The 18,280-nt window shown below is 44.6% G+C and overlaps 2 protein-coding genes and 1 long non-coding RNA gene across 4 annotated transcripts; 2 read left to right on the forward strand and 1 right to left on the reverse strand.

The window, feature by feature from the left end:
• Positions 1-1,419: 1,419 nt before the first annotated feature.
• Positions 1,420-7,471, reverse strand: foxa1 (forkhead box A1). Its single transcript, XM_004569884.3, has 2 exons — positions 7,263-7,471; positions 1,420-5,465 (listed from the first exon to the last, which is right to left on the reverse strand). The coding sequence occupies exons 1-2, from the start codon at positions 7,326-7,328 to the stop codon at positions 4,299-4,301; spliced, it is 1,233 nt and encodes a 410-aa protein (XP_004569941.1). The 5' UTR covers positions 7,329-7,471; the 3' UTR covers positions 1,420-4,298.
• Positions 7,472-8,175: 704 nt separating this feature from the next.
• On the forward strand, positions 8,176-11,708 carry LOC143414089 (uncharacterized). Its single transcript, XR_013094645.1, has 3 exons — positions 8,176-9,028; positions 9,144-9,402; positions 11,379-11,708. It is a non-coding gene; the product is annotated as an uncharacterized LOC143414089 (long non-coding RNA).
• A 3,061-nt stretch (positions 11,709-14,769) lies between these two features.
• On the forward strand, positions 14,770-17,327 carry clec14a (C-type lectin domain containing 14A). 2 transcript variants are annotated; one of them, XM_012924313.4, is made up of 3 exons: positions 14,770-15,097; positions 15,228-15,334; positions 15,720-17,327. In XM_012924313.4, the coding sequence occupies exon 3, from the start codon at positions 15,754-15,756 to the stop codon at positions 16,759-16,761; it is 1,008 nt and encodes a 335-aa protein (XP_012779767.1). In that variant the 5' UTR covers positions 14,770-15,097; positions 15,228-15,334; positions 15,720-15,753; the 3' UTR covers positions 16,762-17,327. The 2 variants fall into 2 exon arrangements, with proteins under 2 accessions (XP_012779767.1, XP_004569942.1); XM_004569885.5 differs by lacking the exon at positions 15,228-15,334 and having other exon boundaries at positions 14,771-15,097.
• The last annotated feature ends 953 nt before the right edge of the window (positions 17,328-18,280 follow it).

The following is an 18,280-nucleotide window of genomic DNA, read 5'->3' on the forward strand; positions in this document are numbered from 1 at the left end:
AGCTCAAATCATTTAATTGCTTTGATTTGTTTGTGGATTAAAAATAAAAACTGAATAAAAATAAGATAAATTCTCTGTCACCATTTTGAATTTTGTTTTACCTTCAACATAAATGTTTTTCATTATTTTTAGAAGTTTTATTTTGAAAGACGTGCGTCCTCCTCTCTGTGTTTTTATTTCTTGTTTTTATTTATTCCTACTTTTCATTTCTAATTTCTTACGTTTATTGTTTCGTCGTTTGTTTGTTTGTGCCTTCCGAAGCGGCCTTCGGCTCCTCTCGGCCCAGCTCGACTGTCCGGGCTCTGTGCGCGTCTCCGCTGCGGGTTCATGTCTGCGGATAATTGGCGGGTAATTCCGGGATCACTGGAGACATTTTGCGGCAAAAAGGGGAAAAAGCTTGAGATCAAAGTGAAATCTGTCGGCTCGTGTTCAGGTTCACGGCCCGCAAACAGCCGCGAAATCCGCACCGCGAGACCGCGGGAGGCGGACCGAGGCCGGCCTGAGCCCCGAGACACGAGACGAGCGGAGCCGAAACACCGGGGGCACAACAATAATAACACATAAAGAAACTAAAACAAAGCGGTGAAAATAAACCGGGAATAAAACCAAAATTAAAAAATAAATAAAGGAGAATTAAATAAAAATAATTAAAGAAACACAAACACGGCGACAGAAAGACGTGAAGATAAAATCAACAAACAAATAAACAATAAAAAACATTAAAACTGTAAATGAAACAAAAACAGGACAAAATAAAAGAGACGAAATATAAAAACGGAAAAAATAATAAATCAGCTGTTTCCGGTGTTTACACTAAAAACAAACAAACAAACAAACAAAAACGCGGTCACAGAGAAGCCTGGAGATACGAGCTTTCTGTCCACCAGAACTAACAAAAAAATAAAATAAAACAAATACACATTTTATTTTAATCGTTTATTTTATGTATCTATTTATTTGATTGTACTTTTTCAGTGAGTCTTGAAGGATCACAGCGAGTGACGGACGAGTTTTCGAGTCACTCGTGCTCTTTGTTTTTGCTGAAATTGACGATTATTGGAAACAATTTTCTCGATTAAATTAAATCAAAGAGACAAAATTAAAACCAGTAAAAATCAGATCGTTCTTCTCAATGTTTTTATTGAAAATGTTCTTTTGTCCTCAGCTTATCGAAGATAAATGAATTTACTGATACTTGATCGATCAGTTCTGATTATTCTGCTGTTATCAGCTGACTGCTGCATGTGATTGATTAGTCATAAGTGATCAGTAATTTTGTTCTCCTGATAAATAAATTAGTTCTCTGAGCGAGATACGTGGTTTTCACAGGGCAGCAGAGACATTTATTGATCGGTTATCAGCTGATTCCAACATCGGTCTGTTTGTTTTGTAATCAGTAACGTAAATGGTCGATAAATGAAATACGTCTGAATCGATCAACAATCAATAACCCGCTCAGCCTGCAGCGTTCCATGTTTTTATTTGAAAATGACAGAATAAGTTAAAACATGCATCAAAACCAACGAAGGACAAACTCACGACGAGGACGCGACAGAAGGAGAAGAAGAAGACCTCCCACTTCATTCATGCACATGGTAATAATCAATAATTAATAATTGTGATGGGTTAAATACACAGACAGGAAGTGATGTTGCTTCTACACACAGAGTCACCGATCAGATCATCGATCGACTGATTGGAGGATGAACCCAACGCTCGATCCGTTGTTGATTATTGAGTCTCTCTGCTTCCTGTTTATGTGTCAGAGGTCATGTGAAGTCATGCTCTGCTGCAGGTGCCGTCAAGTGGTTAAACTCGCGAGCAGGAAGTGACCGGCACACCTCAGCGACAGAACGCCACGCCCTTCATCCCAGGCTGTGATGTTACAACTGCTCTCCTCACAGTCTGGCATGGAGGGCACCGTTGGCAGACTTCCTGCGGCCTCGTGTCTCCGGTCACGTCGGGGGGAGCGCTAAAACACAGGTCAGGCCAAGAAAGAGCTACAGAGCATGCTCAGAAGCAGGAAGTGCTCCAACACTCCACGCTCCTATTTTGAAGCTTCTTGCAATGAACTAATTTTGAAAGTTTAACTCCAGTTTGAAACTAAGTGACAGACGATGAACTGGCAATGAATTCAAATTTAATAAAGGTTATTCCACCCCAAACACACCTTTAAATAACAATAATGATGAGTTATGATGTAATTCAGGTTTATGTGGTTAGTTTGTGATTGGATAAAATGGATCAGGTGCTTTTCTGCCAGTCACGTGACTCAGGTGCTTTAACCCTGTGAGAAGAAGTTTACTGTCATTAACGATTCTTTTTTGTCTCGATTTTTTTCATTCAGCTCGAACTCGTTTGATTTTATAACTGAAAATCATAACCGGTTTGAGTTACACTGAATACTAACAGTAATCAGAGTAAAAATACTCTCTAATTATTGATATATATCATTGGGTTTGTTTCTTGTTTCTGTCGAGCTTGTTTTAAAGTGCTGCTGTTGTTTGGTTTTTAAAATAGTTCCTCAAACGTAAAAAGAAAAGCAGCAAATATTTTTCAGTGAAAAACATAAATCATCAAATCACTGATCGATCGTCTCAGCTGCGCGTCTATAAATTGTTAGATCAATAAAAAAAAAGTTCCAGTGACAAACTGCAGCAGCATATAAACGTCTGAAGTTTGTCAAGTAAAAGTACTCAGAATGAAGTTACTTGAGTAAAAGTACTGAAACCCTGAAAGCAGCTAAAGCCTCACCTGTGTGTGAATGCTGAGTGAACGTCATGTGGGTTTTGTGTGAATGCTGAGTGTTGTGTCAATGTTGTGTGACCCTCAATCTGGTTCTGCGATCTCGAAGTTTCAGCTTCACAGGAAGTCAAATGAACTTGTTTGCATTCGATTTGAAAATCAGACATGTCCTCGTGCTGTTCCTGCTCCGTGACCCTGTTAAGATGAATGCTTCTTTTAAAACAGAAGCTGCTGTATCAGGACATTTATTTATCTTTATAAACTTTTAATGACTACAAATATTTTAATTTTCTCTGTTAGTAACAGCTACGTCAGAGTACTTTAACTTCAATATTCTGAACACTTTTCCTGACTGAGTGCTTCCTCCAGCCCAAACGGCGGCGAGGAACGTGTGGTGAGAATGGCAGAGCGGGACTGTTTTTGGGGTGAAATGATCCTTTAAATGAAAAGCCTTTCATCTGAGCGGCAGGTTCTCAGGCTAGGCCGCGCGACCCTGCCAGAGGTCAGCAGAGGAGGAGACAAGGTCGTGGGAGAAATAAATCCTGATCAGAAAGACGAGTCCTGATCATCAATGTGTTTGTAAATATCTGCAGTGTGACCTTTGACCTTGCTCTAAGCAGGACTCCAAACCACTGTGGCTCAACCTGCGGCTCGTGGCCCTCTGAGGGACACCAACAGTTTCACAGATGCCTGAGCCGAAAGAGCCATGCTCGGTCACACTTGAGGGTGAAAGGTCAATGTTAATGTGTGCTGCTGGACAGGATCTCAGAGACAGCAGAGAGTTCTGACCGAGTCCTTAAAGAACCGAGTCTCTGACATGGATCAGAGAAACCTAAAGGTCTTCACACTTTAAACTTACAGAACTGTTTGGTGTTTTATAAGTTAGCTAATGCAGCTTTATCTGCAACAGCCACTGATTCAAACCACACGTCTGTGTGTTAAATTCACTGATATTTGAATGGAGTTTGGTCACAACTCATGCTACATGCAGACTAATGTTAAACTAGCCGCAGTACCCACACTAACTGCGGATATTCATGCTTACATACAGAGCTTGTCTTGGATTTGCCTACATGAAAACTAACATTAAATTACTTAAAACTTGAATGAAGTTTGGTATGGCTTTGCCTACATGCAGACTGACATTGCTGAAGGGAGTCTGGTTACACCGGTGGGAACTGAGTATTGAACGGGTCCGATGACACTGGTTTTGCAGTACTGGGTTTCTCTGTGTCCCCAACCAAAGCAGGATCAGACTCAGAACCAGGACTCCCAGGCTCCACCTCCTAGCAGAACCCTGCGGTTTACCTTCCAGGGTTCTTCAGGTGGATCACAATCTGGACTCTGGTTCAAGTCTGACCCGGTTGTTGTTTTTGTACCTCAGATCATTTGTGACTCGTGTGTAAAAGCAGCTCACAGACCTGGGGTCAGTCTCATCATGTCTGTTGGCGTCCCGGTTCGGTCACAGTGCAGGAGTTCAGAAGTCCGTCTCAGTCCAACAGGATGTCTATGACAGCTGCATGCAGAGAGTCCAGCAGGAGGTGCAGCAGCTACTATGAGGTGTTGAGGAGTGGTCTGGGGTAGACCCCTTGGTAGTAGGAAGCCTCCAGCGGCTCCATGGTCCTCCCCCCGAGGCCGGACCCCACCCCGGTGTTGTAGGAGGAATACTGCAGGGCCTCGTAGGCCTTCAGGTCCAGTTTGTGCTGCTGCTCCGAGGACGACATCAGGTTGTTGATGGAGAACGGGTGGTTGAAGGAGTAGTGCGGGTCTCCTTTGATATGGAGCTGCGACTCGTGAGCCATGGAGTGGGGGGGCAGTGACAGCGAGGAAAGGAGCTGGGCACTGGACACCTTCAGGTCGGATGGCCCGCCCACGCCTCCCCGCAGGTCCAGCCCGGGGGGCGAAGCAGCCTGGCTGGAGGAGGGCAGCGAGGAGTCTAGGAGTCCCGGAGTTTTGAGAGCATCCCCTGCGGGAGACGCAGCCCCGCCTCCGCTGCTGCCCACCTGCTCTTTCCTGCCGTCTGACTTGGTCGACATCTTCTTCTCGCACTTGAACCTCTTCTGGCGACGTAGGTAGCAGCCGTTCTCAAACATGTTCCCGGAGTCCGGGTGCAGGGTCCAGTACGAGCCCTTCCCCGGTTTGTCCGGCGAGCGCGACACCTTCACGAAGCAGTCGTTGAAGGACAGCGAGTGGCGGATGGAGTTCTGCCAACGCTGCTGGTTCTGTCGGTAGTATGGGAACAGGTCCATGATCCACTGGTAGATTTCGCTTAGCGTCAGCATCTTACTGGGCGCCTGCTGGATCGCCATGGTGATGAGGGAGATGTAGGAGTATGGCGGCTTGGCGTGTGGGTAACTCCGTCTGAACGCTTTGTTGTCCCGGGCTCGGTTTAGTCCGCCTCCGCCATACGCCATGCCGGGACTCATGCTGGGGCTCATGGGGCCGTATGGGTTTAGGCCCATCGAGGCCTGCTGGGCCGACACCGAACCCATCCCGGATGGGCTCAAGGCCCCACCCATCGATGCCACTCCCCCACCCAGCCCCGTCATGGCCGCCGGAGCAGAGCTCGCCATTGCTCCTACGGGGGCAGGGCTGAGACCAGTGCTGCTATAGGACATGTTGAAGGAACCTGACGTGGTCCCAGTGCTCGACATGTAGCCGGACATGGAGCCCATCCCCAGACCAGAACCCATCCCAGCGCTGGCCATTGGGGAGTACACCTGCAGAGAGAGACCAGAACCAGTCAGAACCAGGACCAAGACGCTGACCAATCGGACTAAGTACAGAAAAGTTTGAAACCAGAACCAGGTCTAAGACCCAGTTTGTTCTGTTGGACTGTCCTTTTGCAGTGCCCCCTGCTGGTTGTTTGCCTGTAAAAATGTGAAACTTGATTAAGTCTCCTCAGATTTTATTCCAGAATCATGTGGACAGTCAGGTCTGCAGAGGATGGTTAAGCCTGGTCCAGAGATCTTAGCCCAGGACCGGAGGAGGAGGAAGACCGGGTCGCCGATCAAAGGAAAAGTCAGCGGCGCGATGCCCAGCTCCTCCAATCCTGAAGTGTATGTGTGTGAGCGCTCGGTAAGAAATAAAGAGCAGTCCATTAATGATACATGCCTGGGAACCTGGTTTAAAAAACATTTAAATAACGTTTTCTGTGTATTTGATGAACAGTTTGAAGTGACAGGATCTGATTTTCATTCTTAAAGCGTCCTATTATTGATAACAATGATAATACTTTACTAGTATGTAGGGTCCGAGTTTCTCCTCCACATTCACATTTTAAAAGTTTTAATTAGCTGAACAGAACAAATTAAATTAAATAAAAAAATTTTAATTTGCAGTTTATTTTGAGATTATTAAACTTTATTGTTTCTCACTGAGGCTCGGTCAGCAGCGGCCTCCTACTCTTTGTTCCAACTTCAGTTTGATTTTCATTTTCAGATTTTTTTTATTAAACGGGTTTAAAATAAATAAATAAAAATAAAAAATAAAACCACAGCTTCGTTTTTCCCATTAAATAAAATGATTGATTATCAGTTTATTATCGGAAGATTTTCATCCTCATTCAGAATCTAATTTAAAATATTCATGTTTTTTTTTGTTCTGGTTTATTTTGATTGTTTTTCTTGACGGAGTAACGATTAAATAAAGTTAAAATAAATCAGAGTTTATTTAAACTTTCACGTCGTGAAGGTGAAATAAACGCAGTTTGTTTAGATTTCACTGAAACATAAAAAACGTTACTGCTGTCTGTGATTATTATTGTTTATATTTCTTTAATATAATTGTGACTTTCTGCGGTGAAACAGAACTGAGATAATTAAAAATGAAACGTATGAAATGAATCAATGATTAAATAAAAGTTTTCACATCAGAGAGATTAACAAATAGTTTCTGTTACAATCCTTGGAAAATTAACTCGGGTTTATCCGGTAATAGCGGCTCTTCTTCTTCTTCTTATTATTATTATTATTATTATTTCCGATAATCAGTGATCAATACCCGCAGCGAAGGAGCGGATTCGTGTCTGCGCCAGAGTCAGTTTGAAAAAGACCCGATTTTAGAGTCTCAGCTTCTTTGTTCTGATTTTCTCTGAAACTCTGAAACTTTTTTTTTTAAATCTTTGTTATTTTAATTTGAATAAAATCGCCGCAGATTTTTTTCTGTTATATTAAGTGTATTTATTTAATATTAAATATTATAGAGTTAATATAAGATATATTATCCGGAACCAAACGCTCTGATTTTGCTGCTCGTGTTTGAAGAAAGATTTAAAGCTGATTAAACAGATTTTTTTAAATCTCTCGCTTTCTCTCTGATAAAGTTCATTTTTACGTGCTTTGGATTTTCTGATAAATAAAAGATAAATAAAAAAACACAGTTTTAAAACCAAACCGGAACCCGAACTTTAACCGGAGAACTTTCGCGCAGTTTTCCCGTTAAACGCTTTAATCCGGCCGGGCTCTTATCCCGGCTCTTGGCCCGGGTCTAACGCCGTGGGCGCGGCGGTGACCGACCTCCTCGTTGTAGTATCCGCTCCAGTCCGGAGCTTCGTGGCCTTCCATCTTCACCGTGCCCAGCATGTCGGGAGCCCGCGGCCGGATCGCGGATCCTGCAGGTCCCGCTCCGGGTCTCCTGGCCTCCCGGTCCTGTTCCCGTCTGAGTGTCTGCGCGCTGCTCCAGGTGGAAGCGTGCCGTGCCGAGCCGAGAGTTAGTGAGGAGGAGGAGGAGGTGATGGTGACCTGCGGACTGATGTGAGCCTCCTCCTCCTCCCCGTGCAGGTCCGGCCCTCCGCTGCTCCCCCCCTCCTCCTCCAGTCATTCCTCCACTCAGCCTCCACCTGCGACTTCACCGAACCGGAGCCGGGCCCGTTTCTTTATAAACTTTTGAAAATGTTTGATTTTTGTTTTTATTTAAACTCCCCATATAATAAAAACTAAATCTTATATTTTTTTAACATTTTAAAAATATTTCAATAGACAAACATAAAAGTGCACGTGCCGCCGCCGCGCATACAAAGGTCCGTCTAAAAAGGATTTTTCGCTCCATTTCTGCTGAAGACTGATATTAAATCACGTGTGCAGGATTATTTCAAAACGTCATGAAATAATCCTGCACACGCGGATTAAGGTGAAAGATTCATTATTTCTCATTATCCTCAAAACACAGTTCGAGTTTTACGTAATGCCGTCTCAAGCTTTCACACTTCTGTACAAACGTCCCTTTAAAAACAGTTTTTAGTCTCACATTGAACACCTCGTTAAAGAGTTCACATTGTGTTTAAATAAAAGAGGCATCGTCCTTCACAATAAGAGTTTCAATTATAGTCAAACCCTAAAAAATAAGCACGAGCTTTTAATGTGAAAAACCATAGGAGCTGATTGGGTTTCTTGAAGGCAGGCTTGCTGTTTAAAGTTTAATAAGCACAAATCATCTTTAACGTGTTTGAAATGCAGGAAACACATCAGCGTTAAACAGCTGGTTTGTGGCTTCATGAAGCTCCAGATGTTTCAGCGCTGATGGTCTGACTGCACTCAGGTCAGTGAATGAGACCTGCACACGCACAGAGGCAGACCCACAGCAAAGCCCTAAAAAGGACTCCTCCTCCATACAAAAGAGACCCGACAGCCACAAAGAAACATATTCAGGGTGATTATTATTATTATTATTATTATTATACTGGCTGGTCCCAGATCAGCCTCTGCTCCAGCTGACGGTCCGGTATGGAGCTTTAATGAGCAAGCGCAGCGGCAGATTATCGGACTGGATTAAGAGGACGAGCTGCTGGATTTAAGGACACTTACACCAAACACTGAGCAGAGACACAGAGGGGGAGGCCCGGGAGGACACCTCCTCACTGAGGTGCAGCTAAGGTGAGGATGGAAGTCCAGGTAAGACCCTCAGACCTGTGCAGCACCTGTTTGTATGGAAGAGCCAGATTTTGTGATGCTTTCAGAGCCACTAAGCACAGATGAAACGTTCCAGAGGTGAAAGCACGCCTTTAACTTCTGATAGAAACTGCACCCAGATGTTACCCCACTGCAGGGGTCAGGGGTCACAGTCTGCAGGTAAACCTGACTTCAGGTGTGATAATCAGGACAGGTGAGAGCGGGTCTCCTTTTACCTGCATTTAGAGACCAGATCATCTTCGTGTGTGCGTCCCTCAGGGTCAGAGCAAGTTCATGCAGTAGCAGACTGGGTCATGTGACTCACGCAGTACCTGCTCCTCCTCCTACCTGCCGGCGTGGCTGTGTGAACTGTGAACACACCTGTGTGACATGAGGTATGAATATTTCATGCAGAGAATTTTCAGCCTCTGATGTCACGCTGCACCTTTCGCTCCTGTTTCCAGTTTTTTATTCACTCCTGCCTTGTGTTTCACATGGCGCCGATGACAGCGTGGAGGCCGGCGCCGAGGAGGCTTCGTTGTGACTCACGAGGCTGTAAATCTCACTAAAAGCTCCTCACTGACTCACCTGTCACCTGCACGCCTACGCACAGACACAGCGGCTCCAGGAGCGGCGGAGCCAAAGACCCGGACCTCACCGCTTTGTGGGACCCACTGAGGAGGACGAGGGTCTCCAGCTTCATCTTCATATCAGGCTAACACCAAACATCCACCAATCAGAAGGCTGCTGTAGACCACACACATTAACAGTAAGTCTGTGTGTTACTGTGTGTATGTGTGTGTGTGTTTATTACTGTGTGTGTCTTACTGTGTGTGTGTGTGTGTGCGTGTGTGTGTGTGTGTGTGTTACTGTGTGTGCGTGTGTGTTTGTGTTACTGTGTGAGTGTTACTGTGTGAGTGTGTGTGTGTGTGTGTGTGTGTGTGTGTTACTGTGTGTGCGTGTGTGTGTTACTGTGTGTGCGTGTGTGTTTGTGTTACTGTGTGTGTGTGTGTGTGTGTGTGTGTGTGTTACTGTGTGTGTGTGTTGCTGTGTGTGTGTGTTTGTGTGTGTGTGTGTGTTTGTGTTACTGTGTGTTACTGTGTGTGTGTGTGTGTTGCTGTGTGTGTGTGTGTGTGTTTGTGTGTGTGTGTGTGTGTGTTTGTGTGAGTGTGTTATTGTGTGTGCGCGTGTGTTTGTGTTACTGTGTGCGTGTGTGTTTATTACTGTGCGTGTGTGTTTATTACTGTGTGTCTGTGTGTGTGTTTGTGTTACTGTGTGTGCGTGTGTGTTTGTGTTACTGTGTGCGTGTGTGTTTGTGTTGCTGTGTGTGTGTTACTGTGTGTTTGTGTTACTATGTTTGTGTTACTGTGTGCGTGTGTGTTTGTTACTGTGTGCGTGTGTGTGTGTGTGTGTGTGTGTGTGTGTGTTTGTGTTGCTGAGTGTGTGTGTGTGTGTGTGTGTGTGTTGCTGTGTGTGTGTGCGTGTGTTGCTGTGTTTGTGTGTTACTGTTTGTGTGTGTGTGTATGTTTATTACTGTGTGTGTGTTACTGTGTGTATGTGTTTGTGTTACTGTGTGTGTGTGTGTGTGTTACTGTGTGTGTTTGTGTTACTGTGTGTGTGTGTGTGTGTGTGTGTGTTTGTGTTTATTACTGTGTGTGTGTGTTTGTGTTTATTACTGTGTGTGTGTGTTTGTGTTTATTACTGTGTGTGTGTGTGTGTGTTTGTGTTACTGTGTGTGTGTGTGTGTGTGTGTGTGTGTTTGTGTTTATTACTGTGTGTGTGTGTTTGTGTTACTGTGTGTGTGTGTGTGTGTTACTGTGTGTGTGTGTGTTTATTACTGTGTGTGTTTGTGTTACTGTGTGTGTGTGTGTGTGTGTGTGTGTGTTTGTGTTACTGTGTGTGTGTGTGTGTGTGTGTGTGTGTGTTACTGTGTGTGTTTGTGTTACTGTGTGTGTGTGTGTGTGTGTTTGTGTTACTGTGTGTGTGTGTGTGTTACTGTGTGTGTTTGTGTTACTGTGTGTGTGTGTTTGTGTTACTGTGTGTGTGTGTTTGTGTTACTGTGTGTGTGTGTTTGTGTTTATTACTGTGTGTGTGTGTGTGTGTGTGTTTGTGTTGCTGTGTGTGTGTGTTTATTACTGTGTGTGTGTGTTTATTACTGTGTGTGTGTTACCGTGTGTGTGTGTGTGTGTGTGTGTGTGTGTGTGTGTGTGTGTGTGTTTGTGTTACTGTGTGTTTGTGTTACTGTGTGTGTGTGTGTGTGTTTGTGTGTGTGTGTGTGTGTGTGTGTGTTACCATGGGTGTGTGTGTTACCATGTGTGTGTGTGTGTCTGTGTGTGTGTGTGTGTGTCTGTGTGTTACCATGTGTTTGTGTGTGTGTCTGTGTGTTACCGTGTGTGTGTTACTGTGTGTTTGTTTGTGTGTGTGTTACCGTGCGTGTGTGTGTGTTTGTGTTACTGTGTGTGTGTGTTTGTGTTGCTGTGTGTGTGTGTGTGTGTTGCTGTGTGTGTGTGTGTTTATTACTGTGTGTGTGTGTGTGTGTGTGTCACAGGCTATTATTAAAGCCCTGTTGTTGCCGTGGTTTCCTGTGAACTCCTTCTCTCTGTGTGGGGGAAATATCTCTCGGCTGTGAGTCATGGCCGAGGATGTCAAGTGAGTTCATCTGCAGGTCAAACAGACAGTGTTGTGCTCACATGAACACCATGTGACCTCTGACCTCCACGCTCACCTGAACTCTCTCTCACACAGGTGTTCTCTCTCCTGTCAGCAGATTTAGTGTTGTGGAATTATCTTCCTGGCGCTCCTCTGATTGAGCAGAATCAAAACAGCCAATCAGAAGCTGGAGTCTGACACGCTGCAGGTATCATCAGGTTTCTGTTCACGTTACCTTTGACCTATGATAGCAGCTGGTCTGTGCGGCGCCCTCTGCAGACCACAAGATCAGGCCAGTGCACGAAGAATCACACGCAGGAGAATAAAGGCACAAAGGAACTTCACACGTGTAAGGGTGCAGATGTGCACAGGCGGTCATCCTGGACACACAGGGAGTCACAGGAAGTGACATAAGCATGGAACTGACTCCAGGTGCGTTGGTGGGGAAAAGGGCGTTACCACGACAATGACTCTGTGCTGGTAATAACTGACTGCATTGTGTATTTATTCATTTATGCATGGAAAAAAAGTCATGTACAGATGTTTGACGGCAGCGCTGCTGTCTTCTTTTCCTGTTCAGCAGCTGCTTCCTGTTCCTGCTGTTCAGTTTGAAATTTCAGGTGGATTTGGGTTGGGAGTCCTGGACCTGCACACCTGGTGGAGTTTCCACCTGTAACCCAGCTATGAAAACATCCGTGCACGAGGAAACTTTCTCTGAGTTTAACCTCATCAGGCTGCATTACCCACAATCCACCAAAGAGTCCTGCAGACGACCCAGCACAGGTGAACGACTTCACCGCGATCAGGCTCAGGTGATTCTTTGCAGGTGACGCCGGTGTTAGCAGAAATAAATGCAGGGACGTCTGATCTGGTGTTCAGGTCTGTGTCAGGGCCGAAGTTGAGGAGCCAGAGCGAGATTTTGTTGGTCACGCTGATGTTGCAGCTCAGTGACTTTATCCATGCTGTGACTGTTTGAGGTCGAGGTGGCCCAACCCAGGTCCCAAGCCCCCCCCCCCCCCCCCCCACGTCAGCCTCCGTGTGCTAACACCTGTTTGAAGGCTGAGGGAGCCCTCTGGTGGCCGTGTGAAACAGTACATGTAAAACCTGCGGGGAAGCAGCCATGACCACTTTCCTGTGCTGTTAACGCTGATGAAGCGTGTACCTGAGCATGCATCAGCCCCCCAGGTGTGACTGTGCAATCCATCCAGATCGATCATTTTTAATGGGATTATTAGATATTTTAGACATACACAGAAAATCGAATGATTAATGCGCAGTCATCAAAGCTTGCATTGCACAGCTGCACTTTCCACCCAATCACATCAGTCACATGACCTCACCGTTTCTTCATTTCTGTTTCCATTGGAGCAGTATTTTATTTTAGAGCACTTTAACAACACTGTTGTTGTCCACTAGATGGCATCAGTCCAGTGTGTGTGTGCGCGCAGGTTCTCAGGCCGGCACGTCGATGATACACTAAAGAGGCGAATCTGCTTCAGACTCAGTCTGGTGATCCGACGCTGGACCATCGAACAGGTGCGCAGGAGTCATTTCCTCTGTATTTAAACGTGCAGCTTCTTTGAGTAAACTGGACTCAGGTGTCTTCACCTTCACATCCAGCAGGTCACTCATGGAGGCTCCACCAAAAACATCAGTAATTTTTGTTTTTGGTGGAGCTTCATCCTGTGTGGTTTCTGAGCGCTGACCTGCTGAAGTTACAGTTGCAGCTTTCTTGTGAGAAGCATCTCCAAACATCTGGCCTCCTTTTCTCCACGGGCTGCTCCTCATGAACCTGGCTGTGAGGAGGAGACGGAGGTCACATTAGAGACGCTGTTGGGCTTCCTCCCTGCACAAGAAAGCCCAACAGCGTCTCTTCTTTCTGAGAAGACTGAGAAAGGCCCAGCTTCCACCACCGATCCTGACCACCTTCTATAGAGTTGTTTTATTATGTATGTTGTATTCTTGTACAGCACTTTGGTCAACGCTCCTGTTGTAATTAAATGTGCTATATAAATAATTAAACTATTAAACTATTAAACTATAGAGGAACTATCGAGAGCATCCTGAGCGACTGCATCACTGTCTGATTTGGGAACTGTGCCATATCGGACCGCAAAACCCTACAGCGGATAGTGGGAACAGCAGAGAAGGTCATCGGGGTCTCTCTCCCCTCAATTGAGGACATCTATACCACACGCTGCATTCGCAAACCCACCAGCATTGTGGCTGATCGGACACACCCCTCTCACACACTCTTCACACTCCTGCCATCTGGAAAAAGGTACCGAAGCATTCGGGCACACACATCCAGACTGTGCAACAGCTTTTTTCCACAAGCCATCCGTCTCCTCAGCAAAAAGGGACTGGACTGATAAACACACACACACACACACACACCTTAACTCAACTACCCCAAAACATTGAGACTGGACTGACTAATCAACACAAGCGCAAACACACTGACCTACACCACCAATCTATCGTACACACCAACCTGTAAATGTTCTGTTGCACAATATTATTACTGGACTTTTTGCACTAACTTCTTTACTTCCTAATTTCTGCTGCTACACTAAGGAATGCTTACTGTTCCTCCACTACCTCAACTCATCATCACAAAACCTTATTATTATGTTACGTTGTGTTTTTCTATCATTCTGTCACTTTGCTGCTCTTGTTTGCACATTTGCACGTGCACTTTGTTGTCTGCTGTCTGTTAACAAAAAATAAATAAATAAAAAAGAAAATAAAAAAGTCTTCCTTAGATAGTTAGTTTTTGTTAATTTATGTTGTAATTTATGTTAGGTCAGTCTGTCTTGTCTCTGCTAGCCAGCTAACTAGGCCTCTTAGTTAGCTAGTTTAGTGTTTTCTGTTAATTTATGTTGTAAATTTATGTTGCATGTAGCACCTTGGTCCTGGAGGAACGTTGTTTCGCTTCACTGTGTACTAACTGTATATGGTTGAAGTGACAATAAAGCCAACTTGACTTGATTAATGATATAAAATAAGCTTATTACAGCACTACGAGTGGCAGAGCTCTCTGAAGAGGATTCATAGACACAGTCTGCACCTGACTGCATAATCTGAATTTACTTATTTGTCTAAGACCAAATGGAGCTCAGCATCGCTAAGCATCAGCATCATAACACGTGTGCATGTGTCGCAGGAGCGCGTCTGTACAAGCTGAAGATTCGTGTTTGTGGGATTTTCAAAATAAAAGTCATTCAGGTTGGTAGATAAACGCATGTTTTAAATTTTAAAGCTGGACCTTTTTTCTCTATCCTCCACTGAATGTTCACATGTTCCTACATTGAAGACAGAGAATGACTCTAAACATGATCTGCCTTTAATGGCTTTGAACCAGAGTCCATTTAAAAAAATGAACATTTTATTTGTGTTGACTTTTCCTCCCACCGCTCACGCTGCTGTGCATTGATCTCGGTACGTTCTGCTTTCCATGGTCTTAGTTTCTTTTGAGTAAAAGAGCTGCGATGACGTCCATAGCACTTGTGTTCCTTATCTGTGCTCTGATCTGAAACCTGAAGTTGGGCTGCAGAATTTCTCTGGAGGAAACCAGCTCGCCGTATCAAGACACAACACACATCCTGTCCTGGAGGAGGAGGAGGAGGGGGAGGCACTGTGTGGTCGAGGGTGAGGCTGGCAGTGTGACTGAAGGAGAACCAGAGATAAAGGAGGACAGAAAGCGGGAGTGACAAACAAGAAGAGGAGAAACTGGAAAGAGCGAGAAAAAGGAGGAAAGAACAGAGAGAAGAGGAGCAGGAGGGAGGAGGAAGGAGGAGAAACCGACTGGACTGGTGAGGAGGACAAGTTAGAAAGTGTAAAATAAACAGACGTGATTATTGATTATTGATTTGAATAGAATAAAAACAGAAGAAAATCCAATGCTGAAGCTGAGAACTTTTATTTGTTTAAAAATCTGCTCAGGACATTTAACAAAGACGACAAAAGTTACTCTGCCAGGATCAGCTGTAAAAAGAGTTTTTCTGCAGATTCAGGTCTTTCAGCGTCTCTCAGGACAAACTGCTCTAAAGGTACTTTTTGTAATTACCCCTTCGGTCAAATGTAACTCAGATATTCACCAGTGGGGGGGGGGCAGTGTTCACCGAAAAACTGTGAAGCGCTGATTTAATGTGTGTCAACGAAAAGCTGCTTCAGTCGTCGTCTGCTGTAACATTCGGAAGAATCTCTGCACACCAGGAGCAAAGCTGCAAATGAGCCACTGTTAATGATCAATTCGCACGGCAGTTAGAGGTTCAGCCCGAGTGAAAGCTGGGATCAGACAGAGTTTAGGTCAGGTTTAGACAGAGTCTAGATTGGGTTAAGTTCAGCTTAGGTTAGCTTTAGAGTAGGTCAAATCCTGTCTATGACTATGTTAATTTAAAAATAACAAACTGATTTTCTGATCTCTGGACATAGTGACACCATCACCAGAGGGGTGGAGCTAGAGGATATGGCGTTTCAGCTCTGCAGCTGTTGGACTTTGCATCTTTGCATCTTTGTCTTCCTGCTAAGAAATATTTCCTCTGCCCAGTCTTCACAATACACCCTGAACCACAACAAACTCAGCTTCAACAATGCCGCTAAGAAGTGTCCCGGCAGCAGTGTCCTCACCACTATTGCCACCCAACAGGAAGTGGATGAAATCCTCAAGCTCATCTTCAAATCAGAGCCGTTTCAAAACGAGTTCACCTTCTGGGTCGGGCTGAGAATCACCAGCTCAGAGTGTATAGACAGGTCCAAGCCACTGAGGGGATTCAAGTGGTTAGAGAACAACAGCGAGGAGTCAGAGGTGAGCCAATGGGCGGAGGACCCAGAACATACCTGTACCACAGACCGGTGTGCGGCGCTGAAGGGACAGTTTGATGGGTCGAATGTGACCTGGGGTCTGATTCCTTTAAACTGCCATAAGGACAAAAACGCTTTTATCTGCAAAGTGAAGGATGGGGACACCACCATCAAGCTAGGATCAGAACCACCTCCACCTGAGGACACACCTATAAAACCATCAAAACCAAAGCGTGAACCTGGATTTATTAATGACTCTCATTCCGCAGAGCTGCGTTCATGCCAGCGCCCCTCTATCCCCGAGGCTCGCTCACTCAAAATGCTCTCGGGTAACATGAAGATCCAGGTGCAGTGCTGGTCCTCCATTAGCTTTGACCTGGTCTGCTCAGGAGAACCCACCGTGTGGCGATTGGAGAACGGAGCCCTGGCCAACATCACTGCCATCAAAATAGAGTGTGCCAATGCCACACAGAAAGAGGAAGACTCTGTGTTGTGGTCGACCATCCTGCTCCCTGTGCTGATAGCCACGGGGGTGCTGGTCTTTCTGCTGGTGGTCATCGCGGTGACGGTGAAATGCTGCCTGAACAGGCGGTCAAAGAAACGGGCCATAAAGAAGGCGGAGAAGATGGAGATGAAAAGCAAAAACAGGAAAGATTCCTTCTCATTGGCCTAAACAGCCTAATTGACCAATGAGAAGCCAGTGATACGAGGGAACAGAGCTGTGATTGGCTGTGTTTAGTTACAAAATTGTTGATTGTTTTTCAATTATTGGACATTTTGAAGGCTTTTACCTGTCTGTGGACTTAGGCTCAAAATAACCCCTGACCTCTGTCACAAACTGTTCACAGGTAGATGTTCTTGAATTCATTATTGGTTAATTTAGAAAAGATCAATAAATTAAGAACTGAGTTAACATCTGATCAGTTTTATCTAAATGACCCAATAAAATTCACTCGTTCTGCCTAGTAGCAGAACAAATAGTTTAAATACTTTTAAATTCATTTTACTGCTCATTTAAATTCACCTGTTTAAATATTCTTCTTTATTTAAGGACAGAATATACTTAATCTTCATTTCACTTCACTGTAAATGTTTAAAGAAAAAGGTAATTTCACTGCTGAATGACATGGAAGTTAAGTTTACTTTGAAAAACTGATGGTTTGGCTCAATCTGCTGATTTCCTGTTTTTGAGTAATCTTTGAATTAAACAGAACTTTATTAAACTTTGTTACCTGATGATGCTGGACTTTTACATGTTCATCAATAAGTTTTTTTTAAAATGTTTTACAAAAACAAAAATTTCAGTCTTCCACTTCCCAAAACGTCCCAAAGGTATGTGGACACCAGCATCTATGATCCTATAGTATCACAGCTGTCCACATATTTTAGTGTCTGTGAAGGTTCTCGGTCATCCAGGTCATCGTAATCTAAGGAGCTCTGAAAAAAAGCATCTTTCTTTTAGATTTCTTTAAGTGTCTTTGAAGACGTTTCATCTGAGAAGCTTTTTCAGTTCTAAGAGCAACTCCCATAGGGCTTAAATCTGGGACTGTCCACCAGTTGCTCTCAGAACTGAAGAAGCTTCTCAGATGAAACGTCTTCAAGAAACTTGCTGTCTCTTTTTAATCAGGATGTGGCCCAAATTATTGGGACATCTGCTGGGATAACTCCAGATCTCTGGAGAGAGGTTAACAGCAAAGTACACAAGGTCTAAAGTGAATCATAATTACGATGTTTAGCTGTTTCTGGTACAGGAAAGCATCCCTGTGCATCATTATAGGCATAAGTTTGTGGACACCCGAAGGCCAACCTATTGCTGCTGCAATGATGGAAACAGTGAGCTGTCCACATACTTTTGGCCACATGTACCGGGGTTTCTGCAGGACAGCAAGCAGCCACTTTGTGTTTACAAACTGCTTTTCCTGTTTCCTGAAGAACAGCAAAGTTCAGACAGGAAACTGCCCCCACCCCTGACCCAGGGGGAGGTCATGTGACTGATGATCTGATTAATCACGCCTGTGAACAGGAGCTCTGATTTCAGCCCTAAACCTAGTTTGTTTCTGTTTAAAAAGACACAAACGGATCATTTAGTTCAGTCGGTGCAACCAATCAACACATCTGTCGTCCCCTTCAGTAATCAAGTGCATCATGGGAAGTCTGTGTCAATGTTGTTTTACTCGGCTTCTCATCACAAG

Source organism: Maylandia zebra, linkage group LG19 (genome assembly GCF_041146795.1).
Source record: "Maylandia zebra isolate NMK-2024a linkage group LG19, Mzebra_GT3a, whole genome shotgun sequence".
In the NCBI taxonomy this organism is placed as follows: domain Eukaryota; kingdom Metazoa; phylum Chordata; class Actinopteri; order Cichliformes; family Cichlidae; genus Maylandia; species Maylandia zebra.